This window comes from Silene latifolia, chromosome 7 (genome assembly GCF_048544455.1).
Source record: "Silene latifolia isolate original U9 population chromosome 7, ASM4854445v1, whole genome shotgun sequence".
Taxonomy (NCBI): Eukaryota; Viridiplantae; Streptophyta; class Magnoliopsida; order Caryophyllales; family Caryophyllaceae; genus Silene; species Silene latifolia.
The window spans coordinates 10,645,980-10,671,388 of record NC_133532.1 but is presented as its reverse complement, the minus strand read 5'-3'; the positions used below and the strand labels follow the sequence as shown (position 1 = coordinate 10,671,388).

At 34.9% G+C, this 25,409-nt stretch overlaps 2 protein-coding genes across 2 annotated transcripts; both read left to right on the top strand.

The window, feature by feature from the left end:
• The first annotated feature begins 3,082 nt into the window (after window positions 1–3,082).
• LOC141591701 (phospholipid:diacylglycerol acyltransferase 1-like) lies at window positions 3,083–8,950 on the top strand. The gene is made up of 6 exons (XM_074412119.1): window positions 3,083–4,033; window positions 6,220–6,442; window positions 6,755–7,038; window positions 7,177–7,501; window positions 7,836–8,095; window positions 8,264–8,950. The coding sequence occupies exons 1-6, from the start codon at window positions 3,603–3,605 to the stop codon at window positions 8,745–8,747; spliced, it is 2,007 nt and encodes a 668-aa protein (XP_074268220.1). The 5' UTR covers window positions 3,083–3,602; the 3' UTR covers window positions 8,748–8,950.
• A 962-nt stretch (window positions 8,951–9,912) lies between these two features.
• LOC141591702 (nuclear transcription factor Y subunit A-5-like) lies at window positions 9,913–10,787 on the top strand. Its single transcript, XM_074412120.1, has 2 exons — window positions 9,913–10,235; window positions 10,323–10,787. The coding sequence occupies exons 1-2, from the start codon at window positions 10,014–10,016 to the stop codon at window positions 10,536–10,538; spliced, it is 438 nt and encodes a 145-aa protein (XP_074268221.1). The 5' UTR covers window positions 9,913–10,013; the 3' UTR covers window positions 10,539–10,787.
• Window positions 10,788–25,409: the final 14,622 nt, after the last annotated feature.

Here is a 25,409-nt window from a genome sequence, read left to right as displayed (position 1 = left end):
TTGTGGGGGGTATCGACCGAAGCTCAGCTAGGAATTCAAATCGCAAGATATTTTCTCGCTGTAAGTAAGTTGTTTCCTCATTTCACTAAAGTGTCAATTCAAATCGAAAGATATTGATACCTAAGTATCCAATTCTTCCTTTACCCAGAATTCTTTTCTTGTCTCTGGCGCCCCTAGTGGGGGATTGTTGAAAATAGGGGCTTATGTGAGGCTTTCCTATTTTTCCAATTGTCCCACATTGGTGAGGAAAAAAGAGTTTCATGTGTTTATATATGTTCTCTTACCTTACACTATCACTAGTGGGTCAAGGGAGGCTTTTGTGGAAGCCTTGCGAGGTGCTTAATTCAGCTCGCGTGCGCCGTGCGCCGTGCGCCGTGCGCTGTGCGCCGTGCCCGAGCCCGGCCCGGCCCGGATTCGTGATTCGGGATTCGGGATTTGGGATTTGGCAATCGCCTGCGGCGGGCTATGCCTATCTTTTTGGGCCAGAACCGTTTGTTTTGTTATGGACTGAAGTGTCCAGGTGCTTAGTCAATATGACTGTTAGTGGGAGATTAATGTGTTGTTAATGCTCCCCTAATTTCTGCCCTTGATTGCTCAATTATAGGAACCGTTTTTGGCCCTTGCTCTTCTTCCGTTTTCCTATATAAGCAGTCCCTTCACTTTAGAAATAATACAACACAAACACACTTCCTTCTTCCTTTTCTCTTCTGCTCTCTTAAAAGTTTCTGGGTATTGTTTTCGATCGTTCCAAGTCTCACAGTTCCGAGTGGGCGGAACTGCGTAGAGATTGTAGTGTTAACCTTGGGGAACTACCGGCACTAGCTGATCGCCACCACGGTCATACCGGAGAAATAGTTTTCAAGGCAGCGGTTCTTTATACGCGGCACTACCTTCCGGTTTTCGGTATTTCTGATTCTTTTGTCACTGTTTTATTCCTTTTCAAATAACATACTCTTCCACTTGCTTATCCACTTATAACTTGTAAGAAGTTACAAGCTTGTGACGAAAAGTGTTCTTCACAAATGAGAATTTATAAATGATAAATATGTATTACTCGTGATTAATCTCACATGTCAAATCGTGTCATGTAATTTTTTTTTGATAATGTGAAGATGACTTCAGTCAAAGTAGAAGTTTATCAAGTAAGATTGTAAGTGTCTTAATATTGTCATTGATTTTAGAATTAAACATCTTCGAAAAATGATTAATCTCTCTTTTTAAGGGCACAATTCAAGCCCATTGATAAGTTGATACTGTTTATTCGTAGTAAAATTCAATTATCGGCTGTTTACCGAAAGTAAAATTCAATTATCGGCTGTGATCATTTTTTTTTTATAACTAGACAATGTTTATCACACCTTTGTTACTATTTTATTTTTCCTCCATTCATTCTATTTCAATATATTTATTTGATGTTCTCATTACACATTTCGAACAAACGTATGAAAAAAAAAATGAACTAAAAAGAAAACTAAAGTTTATTAATGCTTTACTTTCAAATAACATCGGTCTCACACTAAGTAATAAATTATTAATAAATTAATTTAGTGTTAGATCATCATTTTCGTCGAATACATACGTAATTAAAAAATCATTTTAATTCAATTACGATTCTGATTAGGTCGAGAAGTTCTATCACTCATCGATTTACCTAAATGATCGTGTTGGGTTATTTACGGTCGGATTCAGCAATCAGAGCTGGTTTGTTTGGATCGGGTTATCTTTTGCCAAGGGCCCAAGGTTCGAAACTCATATAACAATAGTAGTGAAAGAAGTGTGGAATAAATGGAAAACGACATCGTCGAGTATACGTACAAATAAGATAGTAAGAAACTATATGAAGTATCCAGAGCTCTAATCAGACACGCCAACCGGCACTTGGCATTTCGGCAGTGTTAGTTTGCCCAATTCCTTGTTGATTTATCAATAGATTTAATGAAGTACTTCGTATTAGTTAATGTTATCCTTAATTCACACTTAATACTTGTTCTTAGATACGGGAGTAAATAATTATCCTTAATCGTGGTGGTAATTTGTAAAAATATGTAAATACGTGATGGTTATTTGTAATTTATCCTTAATCCAGTATACTTAAAATACATACTCCGTATATAGTTAAATGTCAATTTTGGGCTATTCACTGTTTGACCATCTTATACTATAGCACGGTTGTCGACTGCACGACCTATAATTGAGTTGATGTTATCTTCAACTCTCTTTATATACAAATGTAAGGCAATTGTAAGTTGTACTCCTAGTTGTACTCCTTGTGTTCTTGAGTTTTATAAATTGTACACTTGTACCTTATCTTTTCTAAACTTTATATTGGATCCACGAACTCTAATACTACCATTTATACAGTGCATCTTGGTTAACTTAATACCTTAATTAGCCCACCGTTAATCCGCTCATTCAACCATCCGATTACCCGTTAACCACTCATAACCTGTTAGTGCACCCAATTACCCTTTAATCCACCCTGTAATTTATGAACCTTCGTGACAATTCATATAACCTTCATCATCACTTCACGCTTAATGAAAGGAGTGTTAAATATAATTTGTGGTTAATTAAAGTCGGTTTATTATAATAATCCTCATAAAAATTAGTTGTAATGATCCCTTTAACGCAAATTGACTCGATTAAATATGACCTGCCTAAATAACTTGAAAATAGCTGATCCGAAAATAACTTGAATCCAGAATGACCCTACCCAACCCAATATAACCCGAATTCTTGCTGATTTAAAAGTGACCCGACCCAAACTGACCCAACCCGATTAACCCATTTACATATTTACTAATTGACCCCTAATGACTTAATAAATACACAAATTCTTATTATAAACGGACACTATCCGTCTATACGTATAGACGGATACCATTTCCCCTCACAAAATACCCATTTGCCATAAAGTGGGAAGCACATGGGGGGTGCCTCACCTTGTCCCCCACCCATTTTATTAGAGGTCTTTACCCGTTTATTCGCCCCACCCGTCTATACCAAGACCTATTGTAATAAATATACAAATCTTACAAGATAATTTTGTCCATCTCTACTAAATTAAAACCTCATCTTTGTTGTTTCCAGATACATTGAGCTGCCCTGAAAGGCTGAAACCAACCAACCAACCAACCAACGCACGCATAGAAACAAGCAAAACGTAATCTCATCTATTATCGTCTCTCCCATTTCTGCTCCCATTCTTCTTATTCTGTTTTTCTGGGTCCCACCTTACACCATTTCATCCACTAGATTCTCTCCATTATCACCCTCACAAATTATAAATTCAACTTAATTAAACTTCCGTTTTTCCGGCATATCAAAAACGTAAAAAAGATTCCAACTTTGGAGTTTAAATCAATTTTCCGGCAATACCCAATTTCAATCTTCACTCAATCACCAAATCCCAGAAAAAAGATTTGAATTTTTCCAGCAAAAAATTGATTATTTCTAATTATAATAAAGATTCAAAAATTTGCCCTTTTTAATCAATTTCCCGCCAAATTATCCGTTTTCCGGCAATACCCAGTTCATATTTCCCCTCTCTGATCAAAACCCAGAAATACTTTGTAATTTAATTGTATATTTTACAATATAAAATGCAGAATCTCCGTAGGAGAAAACCTAATGAACCGACCCGACCCGAATCCGAACCCGAAATCGTAGATGATGGGGAAGAGAAGAGCAAGAGAGGGAGAAAAGGGAAGAATAATGGTAATAATAAGTGGTCATGTGTGAATAATTGTTGTTGGTTTATAGGTTTAATATGTTCAACATGGTGGTTTTTATTGTTTTTGTACAATGCAATGCCTTCTTCTTTTCCTCAGTATGTTACGGAGGCGATAACGGGTCCAATGCCGGATCCGCCGGGTGAGAAGCTTAGGAAGGAGGGGCTTACGGCGGTTCACCCGGTGGTTTTTGTGCCTGGGATCGTTACGGCCGGACTTGAGTTGTGGGAAGGCAAGCCTTGTGCTGATGGTTTGTTTAGGAAAAGGCTTTGGGGTGGTACTTTTGGTGAAGTCTATAAAAGGTATACATACATACTACTTGCTCATTTCATATAGCACAAATTCTTGTTTAAGACGGATATATCCGTTTTACTCTTAATACGGGTCATGTACTATGACTTGGTAAATTAGTTTTTGCCTATTTTGTATACAATGAGTTGGTGCAGATGTCAGTTAGCTTAGCTTGGTAAAGTCGGGGGTGGTACTTATGACCGTGGTTCAAACTATGTCAGCATCATAATCGCCCTTGTGGTTGGTTCCCTTTAGACGAAAGAAAAATAAATATAGAATGACTTGCTAAGTTAGTTTTTACCTATTTTGTAGCATAGGATTATACTCATTGTAGAGTATGGAATTGTATATGGGGGTGTCACTTTTATGGAAATTTATTCGAAATTTGGATTGTAGACTTGTGTGTGCATTATAGAGTATGGAATTGTATATGGGGTTGTCACTTTTATGGAAATTTATTCGAATTTGGATTGTAGACTTGTGTGTGAGTTTCTGTTTAATTTGTCTATATCATATTGTAGGATAGTAATGTTTTTGTTGAATTATTGCTTTTGCAACTTTTTGAGTGGATATAATCATGTTGGTGATCATGGCTATTGTTAAGAATAGTAATTAGTGGTGTTATTTACTAGTACTTCTGCAACAACAACAACATTATGATCCCAATGTTTCGGGACTCTTGAAAATGGCGAGGTTAGGAGGTTTGATCTACGTAGTCTTACCCTTGTATTAACAACACAGAGGCGGTTAAGGAGATTCATAATAAGTGTTGTGTCGAGAATGGCATCCAATGAGTGTTACTTCACAATAAAATGTAGGCCAGCTAGTATTTTGCTTGATTTTATCATAATCCACAATCAAAGAATAGTGGTGTTAGTCAGTACTCAACCTAAATCATTTACGCTGGAGCTGCAAAGAAGTTCAACTTGCATAAACTGTTTCACATGTTTTATACATGATCTACAAGCACACACGGCAATGGCATATAACTGAAACTTTGACGTACTTCATCTATGTTTGGAATTCATGTTTGTTTTGTGCCCCAACCTGTTTTAATTGTTTGGTTGGAGTATGGATCTCTATGCTGAAATTCTGCTCAGTGATGGCAGAACGATTGTTCTTTATTTTTTTTCCTTATTCTGGGTGCCGTGCAAAATTTAGTAACTGGAGTAGGTGAATATCTGGTTTATTAGTTCATAATTCCTCTTTTATTTCTTGCAATAACTTGATTGTCATCTGTCAGAAGAATTTGTACATGTTTGATGATGATCTTCGCACCTGTTACTGTTAGGAGACCCCAGCTACTTAGCCTAATTCGACCTTAAATGAAGTAAAATTGGATGGTTTGTGGTTGTTTTATTGTTTTTTTTGCCTGCATTTGGTTGTGCAAAAGATTCTTGTAAATTATGTTTAAAGAACAGACTTGTGAATTGGTTTTCTTTTCGAGAGGATTATTTTAGCTGTGTTAATGGGAAGTTGGGAACACTTGATTTCTTAACGACAAGGTAATTGACAGGATTTCCTTATTTCAACATCTCACTTGCCTAGAAACAATGTTCGGAAGTGTATCTCATGACTCGGGAAGTCAGAACGACATTAACCTGGTTCTTGGTATATCATGTTGCTTAGGGGGATTATTTATTGAAATTGATTGCTTGCTAGCGATGGAATATGTCATTCAGTACTTTTGTCCGCTTTCCAAGTAGCGAGTTCTTGAACAAATAGGAAATTTGAATGCAGTCATATACTCATATAGATAATCCCAAGTTAATTGGGTCTTCTTAAGATAAACCCAATGTTGCATTATTCATCAATAGTTAAAGTTTAAACTGTTGGGTGAATCTTCTTAAAATAGCCCCAACTCTAACAACGCCAAATTTCAATCAGAATTTTTTCAATTGTGCCTTATAATTTGCCAGGAATGCGGTGATATGGTGGTCTAAAGTTTTCTTCTTTAAAGTGATCTTTGGTTGTAACATTTTGAGAGGAATGAATATTAAAAAGGTGAAACCTTGAATAAAATTTTATTACCGTTTGACAATGTTGGCAGTATGTAGCGGATGGCCAAAACATCGGCTAGTAATAATTTTAGAAAGGAATAGTGGTTAAACTAGGGATTATCATTTGCTCTAATTTTAGAAAGGAATACTCCGTATGTCAATTTCTTGAGTCTGACTTCCTGATCCATCTTTTGTAGACCATTATGCTGGGTTGAGCATATGTCACTGGACAACGAAACTGGACTTGACCCTTCTAGTATAAGGGTTAGAGCGGTTCCTGGACTTGTGGCTGCAGATTATTTTGCTCCAGGATATTTTGTGTGGGCAGTTATGATTGCCAATTTGGCACGCATAGGTTATGAAGAGAAAAACATGTATATGGCTTCATATGATTGGAGACTGTCATTCCAAAACACTGAGGTACTTCATGTCTATTACATTTGATTATTTAACTTCGACATTTTGAGGTCTTCTCTAAATTGTATTCCCTGTGTCTTATTGCTTTGGATACGATTTCTTAAGCGAACGCATGCACATACAAATGAGGCAAATCAGTCCTATTAATACAAAAAATTTACATAAACAGAGACTGTAATGGTTGCGACTTGCGACAGACAAAATGCAGTAAGCAAATAAATGGTAGAGACAAATGGAGTATCAGCATTCATTCACTCCCTTTTCTAAACCTGTTTTCTCTCGCTTAACTCGTTCTTAAAAACTGAACTGGACCAGGTTAGGGATCAAACTTTAAGTCGGATAAAAAGTAGCATAGAGCTTATGGTTGCAACCAATGGTGGCAAGAAGGCTGTTATAGTTCCACATTCCATGGGTGTGTTGTACTTTCTCCATTTTATGAAGTGGGTTGAAGCTCCGGCTCCAATGGGAGGAGGCGGTGGCCCAGATTGGTGCGCCAAGCACATAAAATCGGTGATGAATATTGGCGGACCATTTCTAGGTGTTCCCAAGGCTGTTCCTGGCCTTTTCTCAGCTGAAGCCAGGGACATTGCTGTTGCCAGGTAATCGCTGCATATTCTTATGCCAATGAGTCTTGTTTGAGACCGTCTCACAATCTAAGACCAACCCTTATTCTTATTACTTCCTTTTGGGCTGGTCTCATATACACGTTTACATGGTGTTTTTGTGTTCATGAACAGGGCAATTGCACCAGGTGTTCTGAATAATGATTTATTTCATTTTCAAACACTGCAGCATGTGATGAGGATGACTCGTACGTGGGATGCTACTATGTCAATGATCCCAAGGGGTGGAGACACTATTTGGGGAGGTCTTGACTGGGCACCTGAAGAAGATTATGATCCCAGTAAGCGAAAGCATATCAACAATAACACATCATCGGAAAACACCAATGATGAATCTCAAGGTAATAGTAGAAAGGCGGTCAATTATGGGAGGATGATATCTTTTGGCAAGGATGTTGCTGAAGCATCATTGTCTGAAATCAAGAGGATTGAATTCAGGGTAAGGAATTATAGTTTTATGCTTGGAATTTGACTGGCAAAACTAGCCAATCCGAATGACCCAACCCAAGTTAGGCCCAAACTCGAGAACAACCACCTAAATTCAGCCTGAACCTGAATTGACTTTCAACCAGTCTCCTCCAAAAATGATCCAAACCCGAAATGACCTGATACTCTGATAGTAGCGTGTTGACACGAGTCCAACCCCCAAATGGCCTGATATCTTCCCCATTGACCATAGCCTCAAGAGATGTGATAAACTTTATATGTGCGGCTGTGCGCTCATTGTAATGCATTAATTGTATTTTAACAGCTAAGCTTTTCTTTTTGTTCAGGGTGCTCTAAAGGGTAGTAATTTTGCAAATAAGACTTGTCGAGATGTTTGGACTGAGTATCATGATATGGGGATTGGTGGAGTAAAAGCTGTTGCTGACTACAAAATGTACACAGCTGGTGAGATTATAGATCTACTTCATTTTGTTGCTCCAAAAATGATGGCTCGTGGTGATTCCCAGTTCTCTTATGGCATTGCTGACAATTTAGACGATCCTAAGTACCAACATTACAAATATTGGTCGAACCCTCTAGAGACCAAGTAAGGTTCTTTGGCTTCTATTTCAATTATTAACTTCTTTCAAACTTCGTTTGAGGTTTTTCTTTGATCGGTATTAACTTATTATTGTAAATTAATTGACGGTTCATGTAATTAGATGACCAGAAATCAATTTTGGACTAAGACTTTGTTGTTATTCCTAACGATCAGATTGCCAAATGCACCTGAACTGGAGATCTTCACTCTATATGGAGTTGGTATCCCAACCGAAAGAGCATATGTATATAAAGTAACCCCTTCAGCTGACTGCAGTATCCCATTTCAGATAGATATATCAGCTAATATGGGATGTCAAGATAGTTCTTTAAAAGACGGAGTGCTTCTGGTCGATGGAGACGAGACAGTGCCAGTATTAAGCTCGGGTTTCATGTGTGCTAAAGGTTGGCGTGGAAAAAACCGGTTTAATCCTTCAGGACTACGAACTTATGTACGAGAGTATGATCATTCTCCCCCAGCCAACTTTCTAGAAGGTCGTGGGACCCAAAGTGGTGCACACGTCGATATAATGGGAAATTTCGCGTTAATTGAGGATATCATGAGGGTTGCTGCCGGACAAAGTGGTGATGATTTAGGAGGTGACCGCGTTTATTCTGATATTTTCAAATGGGCAGACAAGATTAACCTAAAGTTATGATAACATTATTTTCAGGTCAGTACATTACTGATTATTCTACCAGTGAGTCTTGTGCGAGGCAGGCTCGTATGTGATATAAACCCAAATACTTAATACATTCCTTATTTAGTTGTATGGTTAATTGATGCATCTCGCATATAAAATCGTCTCATGTAATACAACGAACTGAAATGGAAGATGAGAGTGAGGTGGCCTTAGACAAACCATTCTTTGCTATCATTGATAGTTGATTCTTGCAATGTGTACTTGCAAAGCATTGAAGGTGTAGTAGAATGATGAGGAAATCCAGCCAAAGTACATATTTTTCTTCACAATGTCATTATGGGAATCGGAATCCGTGGCTACGAAGAACTCTAGATGTCATTTTCTGAAATGTTATGGCTTGTGACAGTGATTTATCCTGTAACTTTCTAGCTAATGTTATAGCTAATTTAGCTTGCTCCAACCAAACTTTTTTTTTTTTTTTTTTTTTTTTTTTTTTTTTTTCAAGTTTGTAGTCTTGTATAACTTTCATGGAAAATTTATGTTCACATAAAATGCTGATATGAATATAAATAGTGTTTCGTTGCTACCGAATGGATTCTGGCCTTCTGGCCTTATTACCGGTGTGTGAAAAATCGTCTCCAAAGGTACATTCTTCTGTTTATGATGCAATCACAGTGTCGCTTTTCTTTGGTTATGGATTATGATTGAACAAAGCAAATTGGCTTACTGAACTAAAACGCGTCTTTTCATCAAGAGGTCCATGTATCGATCCTCTAGACCAAGGCTTCTCTATATTATATCTGTACTCTTTGTATGTTTGGAAAGAGGAATTAAACCCGAGACATATTGAATACGGGTTATATTTATATATATACTCCATAATTGGTACTAATATCTAAAAGTTGACATCTTCATGTCACTAACCCTTCCCTTTAAGGGAATAATAGATTGTGGTAGAAAATATGTAAACAATTCATTACTTAATGAGTGATGAAGGATCTTGGAATCATTCCAGGATCTTTCTTATAATTTACTAAAAGAAGCAATGTTGACAAAGCTGATACCTGCAATTAAGAAATTGGGAAATGCTTTTTATATGAGCATCAAGTTTAAAATTACTATCTTTTCACTTACTTAGCCTCTTAGTTGCATTAGCATTGCGGCTGTCGCTACTATCTTTAGTAGGGTAGTGAGTATACAATACTTCGTAAATTAACACTCTCTCTGTTCCAGTCATTTGTTATTTAAACCATTTAAGGACTTGGTCCTCTGTGCACCAAGATGTCTTTCTTTTATCCTGTTATAGGCTACTTACATGAGAAACAGTTTGAGGTTCTTCCATCCGAGGGGATGGGAGTTGCACCAGCTCGAGCTTCACTACTTCTTTTCGATCTTTCTACCAATGAGCCTGTTTATGTCAATGCTAAGCAGTATTGCAGGATCTTAAGGAGACGACAGCATCGTGCAAAACTTGAGGCTCAAAACAAACTGAAAAACTGTAAGGTATGTAACTAGCTCTTTGATTCTTTGTTTTAAGGCCGAGTCTAAGCTTCCGACTTTGTATCTAACTCGGGTCAGATCGTGTTGTAGCCGTATCTTCATGAGTCAAGGCATCAGCATGCTGTGAAACGGGCTAGAGGACCAGGCGGGCGATTTCTTGGCAAAAAACAGCTGCAAGAAGTAAACCAGAAATTTTCTGTGCAGGAATATAGTAATAGAGAAGGCAGTAATTCTGCCACTTCTGGTTCTAATGTTACTAGTACTTCTTCCACCAGTGATGATTTCTACCATCCATCAGAATTCTGATTCTATGACTTCTCGTCTCTAATGGAGGAAACCGACATTCAGAACCCGGGTCGATAAGCCATTGTAAGGAGGGTTTGTTGCTGCCTGCTTGGCAAGTCATCCTTGGCTTTTGTACTTAGTTTTTCATGTTCTTAGAAATTTGTTAGTCTTCTATGCTTGGCTTATGAGTTGTATATGTATGAAATAAAATTATGGTATTAACCGTCAAGAAACGATTTCAAGCAAAAGTTTAAGGTGATGGTTGGAGTCTCATGATCGGTTTTATATTCTAACATTAACCTAAGAGGATTATGGTTATTAAGCTAATAAGATGAATGTGCATCATGATGCTTTAATAGCTGCCAATTTGAGTAGAAGCTTGTCAATTTGTACCATTACTTTTGTCTAGTAAGAGATAATATATCTTTCTTACTCCCTCTGTTCCGGTAAATAGTTTACACTTGCTATATTTCTCTCTTATAAAATAAAGTAAATGTAAACTATTCACGGGGACACATGAAGTATATATTCTACCCTTTAATCGGTCATAACATTTTCTTCTTTTATCCAATACTTCATATAACAACAATTTAAACCACCAAACAATTGCCACAACCGTTATTGTTAATTAGAGATGAAAATGGGCACACGGGTTGTTAGGCCGGCACGCTCCAGCACGGCTCATGGCTCATTTTAGCACGACCTAGCACGACATGCTCATGGGTCGTGAGTCGTGCCCGGGCCAAAGGTTGAGAAGAAAGATCGTGCCTAACCAGGCACGACACCCTTTCACCTGGGCACGACACGCTTGGGCATATGCCCAAAATACAAAGAAATAAGTCTCAAATGAAGGAATTGCGTAGGTTGTTAGACACGCTCAAACACGACACATCATACCGTAGGCTATGTCTGAACTCCCATTTTATTCCACCAGCACAACATAGCACAACCTACTCTCATCTCCATTGTTAATTAACCTTGTCGCCACCCACAATCCACAACCTTATTTTAACACTTTCTTACTAAAAGAATTTTCAAAGTAAATACTTTCCAAAAATTAATACATATATAAAGCAGAAACTTTTCGAGCGATATTAGAGAGTCCAATTTTTTTAGAAATCCTATAATTTAAAGAAAAAATTAATAAATTATCCTAATAAGAGTAGATTTCTAAAACAATATTAAATTTATAAAATTATCCTAATAAGACTAGATTTCTTAAAAAAAAAAATTTTATTTAATTTTATATCCTAATATAAGTAGATTGAATTTATTAAATCACACATATATGTAGATTTTAGTGATTATAAATTTATATGTAATTGTGAGTAACAACTTCTCATTTTATCTTAAGTTGAAAATGAACTAAAATGTCATTCAATGTATCCTAATAAAAGTAGATTTTATAAAAAAAAAAACAAAAAAAAATTATCCTTGTAAAAGTAAATTTCTTAAGAACAAAGCAAATATTATTTAATTTTATCCTAATATAAGTAGAAAACAAATTTCATTTAATTTTATCCTTATATAAGTAGATTAAATTTATTAAATCGCACGCATATAAATATAGAGTTTAGTGAGTATAAAGTTATAAGTAATGGTAACTTTAACTTATTTTTCTATCTTAAGTTGAAAATGAACTAAAGTGTTATAGGGGGCAGTTTAGTACTTTATATTCCACGAGTATTTGTGATATTGGTATAGTGTTTTCAAGTGAATTTCTTTTGTAGGAGAAAATAATATATGGAGAGGATTTGTATGATTAACAATATTGAAAACATCTTTAAATTTTGAGTTTATAAAACGTTTATTTGACTACTCTACGTTGTTTTATGTTAAGACTGGTAAAGCAATGACCAGTTGTTGTATCAATGGGACCCACATTACCATTATCATATACGGAGTACTGTAAAATGCAATTGTTCCTTCAAAGTACCAAATATATATTGATGAAACAAGTGTGTAAATGAGTAATAATGTATGCCGACAATTGTTCTTATTTAGAGTCTACAAAAATGAGTATTAGCTTGAAATAATTTTGTATATCTAGGTTATAGGTGCAAGATTCATGTTAATAATTACATACTAAAGTTTAGTTCATTTTAAAAATTACACAAATTCTCAATTAAGATGGACACTATTCATCTTAAGCTTAAAACGGGTCAAATATATACCAAATCACATGACAAATTGCCTAGAAAATATCAAATTTTTTGTCTTTATTACCACTATGTGGTAGTCTTTGACCCGTTTTAAGATTTAAGACGGATATTCCATCTTAAACAAGACGTACTTTTTCAATCTTAAATATTCTGTAAGTAATCGTACGGTGACACAAATTTTTATCTGGTCTTGAACTACTATAATATGATGGCTTGAGCTTCAAAATTAATTTTCACTAGAACGTCCAAAGAAAATCAAATAGTTACCTTATCTAAGCAATAAAAAATTAGAGTATACTTAGTGTAAGATAATAGTTTATTCATTCCATTTTTATTGTTTTATTTTCATTTTCATAAATTTAAGAAATACAGGTGATATTACTACTCTATCCCTTAATTAAGAAGAAGGGGGAGAATGTCATCTTAATAGAATGAGTAATAGTATAAGATTGGGGGTAATAGTAATAGTCCATCGATTTTATCATTATCGGAGGATGGTTGATTTGGGATAAATTTTGGAGAAAAAAGGTCAATAAAAATAGAATGAGTGGATTATTTAATGCTCCATATGAGATTATAGTGACGTTTATGTGCATAACATCCCACTTTTGCCGACCATTTTCAAGTTATGTTAGCAAATCCAATATCTGCAAACTACTTAAACATAAATGACAGTATAAAACTATAAATAAATACCCCGTATATGAGTTTTGGGTAGAGGTATGATTTTGAAGTGCCCTAACCATGCTAGACGTTGATCTAATCCTACTACTAAGTCAGGACTTATTACTACTATGTATATAATTTAGTTTAAGTGGACTATAATACAAATTTGACTCCTAATTCTATAAATAATCTTTTATTACATTATTGACGTATACCAATAAGGTAATTATATTAGTGCATTGAAATAGTATACCAAATGCACAATTCGCTTAAAATTTCGAAAGATAAACTATTAAGTATGGTGTATATAATAGAAGAGGAGAACCAGAATGAGTTCTAATGCTTAAAAGAATTGATACGATTCGATAATTTTCGGTCAACCTTAAATTTGTAACCAAAAATAATATATTCAGCAAGTCACAGAAAAAAAAAATCAGCATTTGGCAGAGTATAACAAAATTTTGGTAAATAATTAAGATAGTAGGGGAAAAAATGTTTAAATACGAAGTACTTTAGTTTATTGGAAACGAGAGAAATGTTTAATAATTTTTGACAAAAAACGCTTATAAAAGCAAAGTCAAAATCAAAACCAATTAGACATTGTATATTTTCTAAAAAAAATGGGCATATAGCCAAACAAGCTGTATAATTATGGTGGTAAATATTATTAGTAGATCAATACAGAGGAACATATGTATATACTCCATAATTGTGATGAATATAATAAATAAGGAATTGGTTCATAATAAATGTTAAACATTTATCGTAAATATAAGAATAGTTAGCACTACAATAAGAAAATCACTTTTATTAGAAAGCAAACTCTATTAAAAGTGTTCAATTATATCAGTGCATTTGTTTTGGTTGGAGTGAATGTAAATGGCGATTTATTAGGTCGGTATTAAATTGTACATCATGTCAACTATGGTATGACATCTTCATAACTCTTGAGGCAGTTATGGTTTCCACCATCGTTCATGCCCCTTCTCCATATGACATCCTTGCTTTTAAATGAGTCATTTTTTACTTTCATTATGCGCGACTTTGACTAGGTATTTGAGTTGGACTTGGCAAGACGAAATTCGTTCTTGAAAATTTCACAATAAAGTGCATACACAATGAAGTTAATATAAATTATATTGCCGGTTAACTAATCCTATAATCAAATTTTTTAATAAAACTAATATAGATCTAATCGGATTTACAAGTAATACCTACTATCTATCCTAAACTCTAAAAAATTAAACATTTACTCCTTCCCTGGTCAATAGTTTACACTATCCCTTTTTGAGTGTTTCAGTCAATAATTTACGTTTCTGTTTTGGGTATGTTTTATACTCTACTAGTTGTTGCACGGCGCGCGACGCGCGCCGTACCCCAAGATAGTTATACCGAGTTGGTTTAATACCTTTAGCGTAGCAAGCTCATGAAAGTTAATATAAGAAACACGCACAATTAAGATAACCTTTTTTGCGACCGTCTCTAAACACAAATTTATCAGAGTATATATATATTTCTTTGTGAAAAGTTAGTTCCACATTAATTAAGGTTGTAATCAATTCATTACAGATCCGATGAACCTTCTTGAGTGATGTAATTTTACAAAAAGCAAGAAATTAAAGGAAAGCCCGTGATATTTTATCATTGTTTGAATAAAAAAAAACATTTGTGCATTCAATTAAAACGATTTGCTTAATGCAATTTTCTCAACAAAAAAAATGTTACTTCCTCCATTCAACTCCACTCTACCACTTTGTTTTTTCACATTTGTCAACGCGTGTTTTACGCGCTAAATATCGTTAGTTACGTATTTACAAAAATTGTAAAAGTTAGATATTTTTAATGTACTTGTAAAGACGAACCAAATAAGATCTCACATAAATATATTTTCACTTATGTATTGAGAGAAGATCAAAACGGAATGTTCACTTATGAATAGTGCATAAAATGGAAAGTATTATGTAATTTGTACTATTGACTGAAATTATCTAGTTTTTTTCTTTCGAAAACAATGGTTCTTTTAGTTGTACCGCAAGCGTTTACACGTGGTACCACCACAAGATACTACTATTCGCAAAGTTATTTTCATAATCTAGTTTCTTTTTCCCAAGTCAAATTTTATAATTAGAGATCATTTCATGAACAAATCAGCTGTATTCGGAGTATTGGATTAAATTAGGTATGAATAAACATATTTATCAACAAATAACATAAGCTTATGGCCTCACGAGGCGATACCCAAGAATTGGTGAAGAACAAAAATTACACATAACTTGTTGATGAATCACGAGTTTTAAATGTCAGATGAGAAAAATAAGAGTAATGTTTATGTACTATCGACTTATGGAGACAAGGTAAATTTGGCAACACTGAGTATTACCAAAGATGTATATAAAGCAACAACATATCTTATTTATTTAACAAATGAAATAATATTTGTAGTAGTCGAAAATATCAACATCGCAGCAACAAACTATTGGTAGAAGTAGTTAACGACAAGGTGGGTAACCACTCTTCATGCCTTCATAAGCTCGTACTCCACTATCTATCTTGAGTGCTCTGTTTTAGAAAATAAATTGGATGTCATTCAACAAAACAAAACGTCACATCATAGTGCAAGGTAATTGTGTCATTAGAGTTCCATTGAGGTCTAGGTATTGGTTAAAAAGGAGTTGTCCCGAGTTTTTTTTCGTGAAAAATAAACAATAGGCAAACTTGTTTCTCTACGGAAATGGTTATTTGAAATTTCTTTTATGCACAATTATCATATTTTGAGGCCAAGAATTATGGTTGAACAAGTCATTTTTTAGATTTTTGTATTTTTGATAAGAGGCCAAATGTTTATCACCAAGTCAGTTTAGTACTGCAAACCTATATACCACTATTCTCTTTTAATTCAAGAATGGTTACTTTGTCAGGTTAATAATTGACCATAATTAAGTAGCCTCACTCCAGCTATATATTAAACCACAAGAATTTCAGCACAAAGCAATATCACCTACTATTAGCGTACCTTAATCATTGAGCGCCTTTATGGCAGCCTATCCGTGTTTCAAGGGGTGTCAACGACAACCATGAGACATTGCATAACCTGCAATCAAATAGATAAAGGACCATCAGAAACAAGTGACCAAGGGCTAAAACTGAAAAGGGTTGAGGAAAAAGGGAAGGGGAGAAGTGCGAAAATCAATGAATTAAACAAAGTCGAAGAATGAGGATATTCCCTCACTGGAAAAATTTAAAACATACATCACTTAACGGAACAGTAGGTTTCTAAGATAACCGAGTTGAACTAAGACAAAGCAGAAAGAGGTAAAAATCCAGAAATAAAGACATCGGTGCCGCGGCGAACCAAGAGAGAAAGAAAAGCGTTAGAACATCACGAGTTCTATCTGATCTTATTCAGAAACGTTATTTGGCGTTATAAATTCAGCGGCTGACTGCCAAAAGACAGTACTTTTTAAGCAAAAAGCTATTTACCTAACCAGTCTCTTATTCTTATACCAAACTCCTCCTTTTCCTTTCTCTTTTTCTCCTTTTTCTACTCCACATCCTCCTCCGCATCACCATCCTCCTCCTCCTCCTTCTCCTCCTCTTCCTCCTTTCTCTTCACCCATCCTTTCCCCTACTTATACTGTTATTCCTCTTTTCTATCCTCTTCCTTAAAATACCACATATTGTAAAAATATGACAAATTTATATGGCAAACTATACAATAATGATCATGAATTAACAACCAAAAAAAACCTAGCATCCCAACAGGCTTACCAATAGGCCTTTGTGATCTCCTACTTCTAATCAAGGTTACTATTAACTCAACTCACCGTAATGTTACATGTCAACCATCATGGCTTATAGAGCTTGTACAAATTACGACAACGCAACATTACCAATTAGATATTGTCAAATGATCCCTGTCTTCACAACTATTGCATAGTTTGGTGCCTTTGGAAATTTCTGATATAACAACCAAAGGTTCAAAACTCTTTTTTTTCAACTAAAGATTACTGTCAACCACAACTAATATTATAAATCAAAGTACTTTCTTACTCTTAACCTCTTGATATGTAAAATATTTGGATCAACCTTCCCCAACTCTCAGCCATAATTATCATACTTTACATTCCCCGACACTCATATATGTGGAACCTGATTTTACTCCAGAGTAAATATAAGAATCCAGGGGACGAGAGTGACTTTTAAACATGATTCCAAGACTCGTCCAGACGATTTCTAGAATGATAGTCTCATCTATTACTGATTTTTTTGCCAATTCAAGAGAGTTCATTTCAATAGGATAACCGTAAGTGAAAACAATCATTGTTGAGGAGCTGTTAAAATAATTCATGCAATGCTGATTCACTAAAAAGTTTTCTTAGCATAGAATGGTACCTGAGTTTGGCTCGGGCTTATCCGAGATACAAACAACTCTCAGTAGTCTTCTTGATGCATACGACAATGATAATTTCCCAACATTGAGCATGCCTAAGAAGAAAAGAAATAATCAATAATTATTTTTAATACCTTTGGTTTATACCCTCACCTATTTTCCTTCCCTATTACTCTATTAGCCTCTTCCCTTAATTATTTTGACTCCCCTGTATTACCGATCATCGCTCTTTGTTTATTACCTCACCTTTGCTCACTGTTTTATAATATGGATTAACTATCTTAAATATGTTCTTCTTGGAAGAAATAATCTTCAATTTTTTTAGTTTTAACAGAGATTGCTTGCTTAGCTGCATGCCTGTAAGGAATTGATTCATCTCCTGCTGTAGTTGATCAAAACTATTCCCTGTCAATCCTCAGAATGGTTTATGTCTATTGGCCAGATTTATCCAAAGCAATGTCAATGTCATCATCGCGTAAAAGGGCTAATTCAAAGAGGATTGATCGGATCAGTGGGCTACCCAACCATCTATTGTAATCACATTTTAACACTTCTTCCCACAAGATCTGCCAATATTAGTTTCTCTTTTAGGTGAGTAAGCCTAATTCCCCATAGTTATTCCTCCCAATCATTCGACATTCATAAACACCCAAAAAAGCAAAGGTTTATTAAGAGTGTTATTAACAGTGGATAGAAACTCAATGTCATTCAATTTTCTAAATAAATATGAGCATTGACTCCCGTTTCGTTTCCTATGTCGCTGATCATCACAGAATTAAGGGTGGCATTTGAGACAACATAAATAACAACCTAAATGTCAAACTACCTAAGTGTCAATAAAAGCGTACAAATAATGTCAACATTGTTTGCGATAATTGTGCAGCACACCGGCTCAACAGCAAAGCGGAAAGCTAACAAAATAAAGCCCCAAAAGCAAAAGTACTACCTTGTGAATCTGTCACAACTCTGCTACTGTGGCCTTCTTGCTCCCTGCAAAATCCAAACGCAAATAACAATATGCAAGAGAGCCAAGCAACGGCCACGTAAAAGTAAAAAAGCTCATTTCTAAAGTAAATAGGTACAATAGACCTTCAGGTTTATCGCCTACTCTTTATTTGCTTTTAAAAGTATAGAAATGTGCATTTCTGTTCAAGTTTTTCGATGGGGTACTTTGCGAGATTATATCTATGATCTTGTTATTACGATGCTGATTTTTTGTGTGTGCATAATGATTGTTTAATGAAATAATAAAAATATCTAAACTCTTGCTTCATCATTCAAAGCATAATTCAACTAACTATAATCATAATCAATCTACACAATTGACCAAAAACTAATAACAAATGAACTAATAAGAAGACAGTCGACCAAAACCTAGTCTCAATATTTTCAATGGAAGCATCCATTCTGAATTAAAAACTACTACAAAACCAAAATCAAATTAATCATCATAATAAACATGGAACAAGAAAAGAAAACAAAACATAATTCAGATCAGTTTTAAACCTTTAAGACAATAACCTGATCTCCATCACACCTTTCTCAACAAGGAACTCGCTCTCTTTGCCTCCACAAACCATAGTACCAGTAGTACTATCTCCAAAGGAAAAGATGTCCTTCACAGACAGCAGTACCAGTAGTACTATCTCCAAAGGAAAAGAGGTCCTGTCAATGGCAATTTGAGAAACAAAGGTGAAGGGAGTGCTAGAATCATAAAGTCAAAAATGATAACACACAACCTACTAATTCAACAATATCATCCCAAATAAATGTTGTAATCTAAAACAACCAACCTTTAATCATTTCAAACAAAAGACACGAAAACAACAAACCCCCTCCTTGACATGAAACTTGTAGACAAAGAATCACAAACCCACTATGTAAAATTCAACCACTAAAGCTTTAACGAAAAATAGGAAAGAAAATGTACAAAAAATAAGTATATACCTGGAGAATGTGGAGCTTGCGACATCAGGTGTAATATCCCTTGCAATGACTTTGGCGGAGTTGATGGCGGCAGTTACCTTCGCATTATTTTCCCATAACTCTCCATGGTTTGGTTGTTGATGCAATTAGTTTGGTACCTGAAAAATAGATGAAAAAAGGATTCCATACCCATTTTTTTTAATGATTACATACCCAATTTGATAACATTGAGATCAAACAATAAACCCATCAAATTCAATATTTACCTTAATTAGATCATGATTAAAAAAAAATAAAACCCAAAAATTAAATTAATAAACATGGGTGATTAAAAAAAAATACTTTTCGATTACTTGCGCTGAGTTCCTGGGTGACATTGGGTTTTCTATTCATTTTTTTTTTTCTGGAAAGATTTCAAGGAAAATGTGTGGTTGTGGGGGGAGATTGAGAGATGACATAAATAGAGTTCAAGAAAGATAAAAAAAAAAAAAAAAAGTAAAAGTTGTGGTTGTGGAATGTGGGATGGGTCATAAAACGGATGAAATTACTGGGCCACGTTCTTAAATCCACGCTTGTTCAGTCCGTTAGCTTAAGCCCGCAACAAAGTCAAGTAAAGTCAAGCAAAAAAAGTACTATTCATTAGGAATAGTAACATGCCTTACTCATATTTTAGTAAGGTGTATAGATACTTTATCTTTTAAAAATATAAAATCAATTCCCATCTCTTTGTACCTTGGTCTTTATGTATATATTTCCTCCGTCCCGATCAATAGTTATCTATTACTTTTGGCACAAAGATTAAGAAAATAAATATGAGTGAATTTGGACCACATGCACATGAGCCACAAAAGGTTGCCAAAAATGGAAATAGATAACTATTCAATGATACAGCCAAAAATGGAAATAGATAACTATTGACCGGGACGGAGAGAGTATATGAAGCATATGTAAACATTTTATTGAGACAATGGAGTATTTAATTATTGGAGTAATTAGTTATTCTCTAAGATATAAAGATACATCTATATAATAGACATGCAACTTTAATGACTCATATCTTCATAGATGTGCACGGGGATAATGATGGGTTCTTATATACAAAAATATATTTCGTGTTTAACCGGAGACAATATCCATTGAGGTCATGCTACGCCATGACGATAAATAGAGGCAAGGGGCAGTCACTTAATCATGTTGAAATTTATATGAACTCAAATTTTAGTCATGGTTAGCTTTAAGTAACAACGTAAAAAAACAACATCATCAAGGGATGAATGCTCTACATTGATGATAGGGAACAAGTATACCAATGCCACACGAAAGATATTATTTACATGAAATTCATAGGAAATAATCAGTCTTAATTGTAAATTATGAAAATAAATTCTATTGGTTAAAGATATAACAAATTATCCAGACATGCTACATATATGATCGAGATACCTGTTGTTTTGCGTACCCTCTTTCAGCTTTTATACCAGCTTTTACACCGTCTTATGCTTACAGAGTCGAATATATGGGTAGATATTGTACGTTAATCTAATTTGCGAAGCACATAAAGGTTAGCTTCAATCAATTGGTCTCTCTTGTGACGGGTTACCATTTGTGACGGATATTTTGTGAGATAAAATGGTAACAAAATGGGTTAGTGGAGAAAGGGGACCACATGAATAGTGTTGCAGAGAGAGAAAAAGTGGGTACATTGTGAGGTAAAATGGTATCCGTCTTCAGCTTGTGACGGATATGTCATGTCTTCAATGAGAATTTGTGAGCTTCAATTATCACATGTTTATTTTGGTAGAATTAAACCACGTTTTGCAATACCGTTTTATGTTAACTAAAAACTGATGGTGCCTACAACAATAAAAATAGGTAACTACATAATTGAATAATACAACTGTCTCTTTGGATGTTATACAACTGATATAATTAATACCAAAGAGAGTAACTTTTACGTTACAGGGACTGAAGATCCAGCAGTAATCAACTAAATCAACCAGAAGTTTTGTGTGTTCCAATTTTTAACATATTTGGACTTTTTTTTTATATTTAGTTTAGTTGACTTCTGCTACCAAACATGGCAATGTAAACCAACGTTTACAATACTCCCTCCTATTCATTCTAACCTTCCCTATTGAGAATTGCACAAGAATTAAGGGGAGGGTTATTATAATGAAAAGTAATGTAAAGTAAAGTAGTAGGGGTAGTAGAGTGGAGTGAGGTTGTTATGAATTAGAGAGTTAATGGAATAGCTTAAGAAGCTAATTACTCCCTCCCTTTTTAGAGGGGATTTCATTTCCCACTTAGTTAACAAACACACTGTCAAAATAAAATTTCCTTACAATAATAGTTCCAGTTTCGATACATGACGGTTTTGCGTAAAAATAAAATTACATTGTTTTACAATTATTACAAATTCTACTACCATAATAAAATTACACAATAAACAACAACAAAATTACACAAGTCCTTATAACTAAACTGAAAGACGGACTTCAGATTATTTCCGTCAAACTGAAGAAGAAAACGATGATGGACTTCAGATTAACCAATGCTTTCCTTCATCATAAAACTTGATTGGCCCATTAAACTGTCCATAAGCAAACTTAACCCAAAAAATCAATGAAATGTTACACATCCTTCTAATCCCATCTGAAATTGGCACTAAATTTCAAATTTGGAGCCAAAATTTTCAGATTTGTAAATTAGGTGCCAAAAGCCAAATTTTTAAATTGTGCAAAGTTCTTGTGCTATAAATAGATGGGTCTTTATGAGGGTTCGTTTAGTAGCTAATGTACAAAAACTACCTTTCTCATAAACACTTTCAAACAAAAAGAATCAGTTACAATCAATGAAGAATTTAACAAACCTAGAAAAATCAAAAATCCTTGAGATTCTTTTACAAAACAGTAAAAATGGAAAGCCAAATTATGGTGTCATGGAAAAAGTAGCAAGTCAATTCTCAATTTGTAGAAAAACAATAACTACACTGTGGAATCTATAAAAATCACAAAGGTTGGCATCAATTCCAGTAGATGTTAGAAGCAAAAAGATGGGTTGCAAGAGGAAGGGGTCTGCTCAGTTAGATGAGGAGAAGCTCAAGTCTATTGAGCTGCTCAAAAGGTCCACACAACATGGAGTTGCTGAAAATTTAGGGGTAAGTCAGTCCACGGTTTCAAGATGGGTGATGTCAAAACAAATCAGAGGTCATACAAATGCACTCAAACCAGGTTTGACCGACAAAAATAAACTTGCTAGATTAATTTTCAGTCTACAACATTTACAATGTCATGAAATAACTAAACAAGTCATTTTCAAAGATCAAAGCAATATCATTCATTTAGATGAAAAATGGTTTTCTAAAACAAAACCTACCACAAGGTTTTATTTGGCTAAAGGAGAAACTGAACCACATAGATGTGTTCAGTCAAAGAGTTTCATAGAAAAAGTTATGTTCATGTGTGCAGTAGCAAGACCACAGTATGGGTCTAATGGGGAAGTTGTTTTTGATGGCAAGATTGGAATTTGGCCATTTGTTTGCCAAGTTCCAGCACAAAGAAACTCAAAAAATAGAGTAGCAGGAACATTAGAAACAAAATGCATAGAGTCTATAAACAAGCATGTAACTAGAGAGATGATTATAAATCAGGTTTTACCAGCAATTAAGTCTAAATGGCCGTCAAATTTGAGTAAACGCATAATAATTCAACAAGACAATGCACGTCCACATTTTAGCAATGATGATCCAGAATTCAAAAAACATGCAACAGCAGATGGATGGCAAATTGAATTGGCTTATCAAACACCCAATTCACCAGACTTAAATGACTTGGATTTGGGTTTTTTTAGGTCAATCCAATCTCTCCAACAAAAAAAAAAGCACTCAGGTTGGATGAAATCATATCAAACACTATCAGTGCATATGAAGAACAAGATCCTCTAAAACTCAAGTACGTATGGATAACATTGCAGGCATGTATGCTTGAAATAATGAAAAAAAAGGGTGGCATTGATTATCCTATTCCACATATGCACAAATCCAAACTAGCTAATGCTGGTTTACTGCCTGAGTATCTTAGTGCTAACATTGAAATGGTCAAAGATTGCATACAATATGTACAGAATGTTGGTGATGCAGGAAGTATAAGTTCATTGGTTAATGAATTACTGAGTTTAACAGAGAGTTCAGGTGATATTGCAAGCACAAGTGGAACCAGTTATGACCCAACAGAGGACAATGTCCCTGTTGGTCACATAATTGCCAACGGTAATGGTAGTAATGACCCAACAGGGAACAATACCCCTGTTGGTCACATTACTGAGTGATCTAATGATGCCAATATTTTGAGAATGCATATCCAAGGAATGTCAAGGTACACAGCAGAGAGACCAAAGACAAACAAGACCAAAAAATGTAGTAGATCAGGATGTTGTTTCATTTTGTAGTCTCTGATGGTTAATTAATTAGAACTTTGCACAACTTTTGTAATATTCAGTCTTTGGCAGCATGGATATGAACATTAAACATTAAAATTTCAGTGAAAAGCAGCACTATTTGACAATAATGTCAAGGTTGTTGTACACACACAGCCTCGTCACAGAACAATGGTGGTGGCATTGTGCATGTACATCAACTTTGAAGCCAACCAACTACCCTCAACAAAATCATCACTGGGTAGATTAAGTATAATGATAATTATGCGTTTTTAAACCAGGTTTATCATCACTAGTCCATTTTTAACAAAAAAAAAAAATTAAAAACAATAAAAAAAGGTCAAGTAAAAGAAATCAACCTCCGTAAAGGCAAATACTCAGAAATCAACTTCCCCAAAACCAAGGCCAAGATTTAGAAATCTCCCCAATAAACCATCTGGTTATCAATGGGCTCCTACGAATGCTAATCGCGTCTAATTCATCTTCTGGGTGAAGATCAACAACAGAAATGGGACATGCAACATCAGATCTGCCTTCCCTAGCATTTTGTTCAACCTCGTACTCCAGAAAAATCCCAAATTGAGGCCAATATTTACAGAGCAACTCCATAAAAACTCTTCGATCTAATGTTTGATGACAGGCTAACCACCTCTTAGCCTTCCCCTGTAGGGTTAGATCCGTATAAAACCCTCTCTTTATAGGATTATAACGCAAAATTCATATGTATTTTATGGTCATAAAACGAAAAACAAGATGAAAGCGATAAAGATGTAGAAATAACCTTCGGTCCTAGTGCAAAAGGCAATGAGAGATTAAAGTAAATCTCCTCCTAAACGATGCACCCAAGATAGTCCGAGTAATGCCCTTGTGCTAGATCAATTCCTCTAATTGCCTTAGCAATATTGAGAGGATAGTTTTTGTGAATTGTGTTGGATGTGAGATCCGAATTTTGGGAGGCACAATTCCCAAAACCCTAATTCTTTTTGTCAAATGAATATTAGGTTAGACTAAGGAGAAAACTCTCCTTTTGTCTATGTTATACTCGGCCAAACCGAGTGAGAGGAGCCCATATGGGCTTTTCTTATTCTCTTCACTTAAACTCGTGGTCCGGTCCATAACTCGCTAAGTGTATACGACGCGGGTTAATTATAAACTGCTATCGGTTATCGGAAATTAAGGCATCAACTAATATCACGGGTTAGTTGAATTATTAATACATGTCCGACAAAACAGTATTGTATAATTATATTCAATACACATTTAATTAAATATAAAACGCTTATATTTAATTTTACGAATTAATTGGTTAATTCG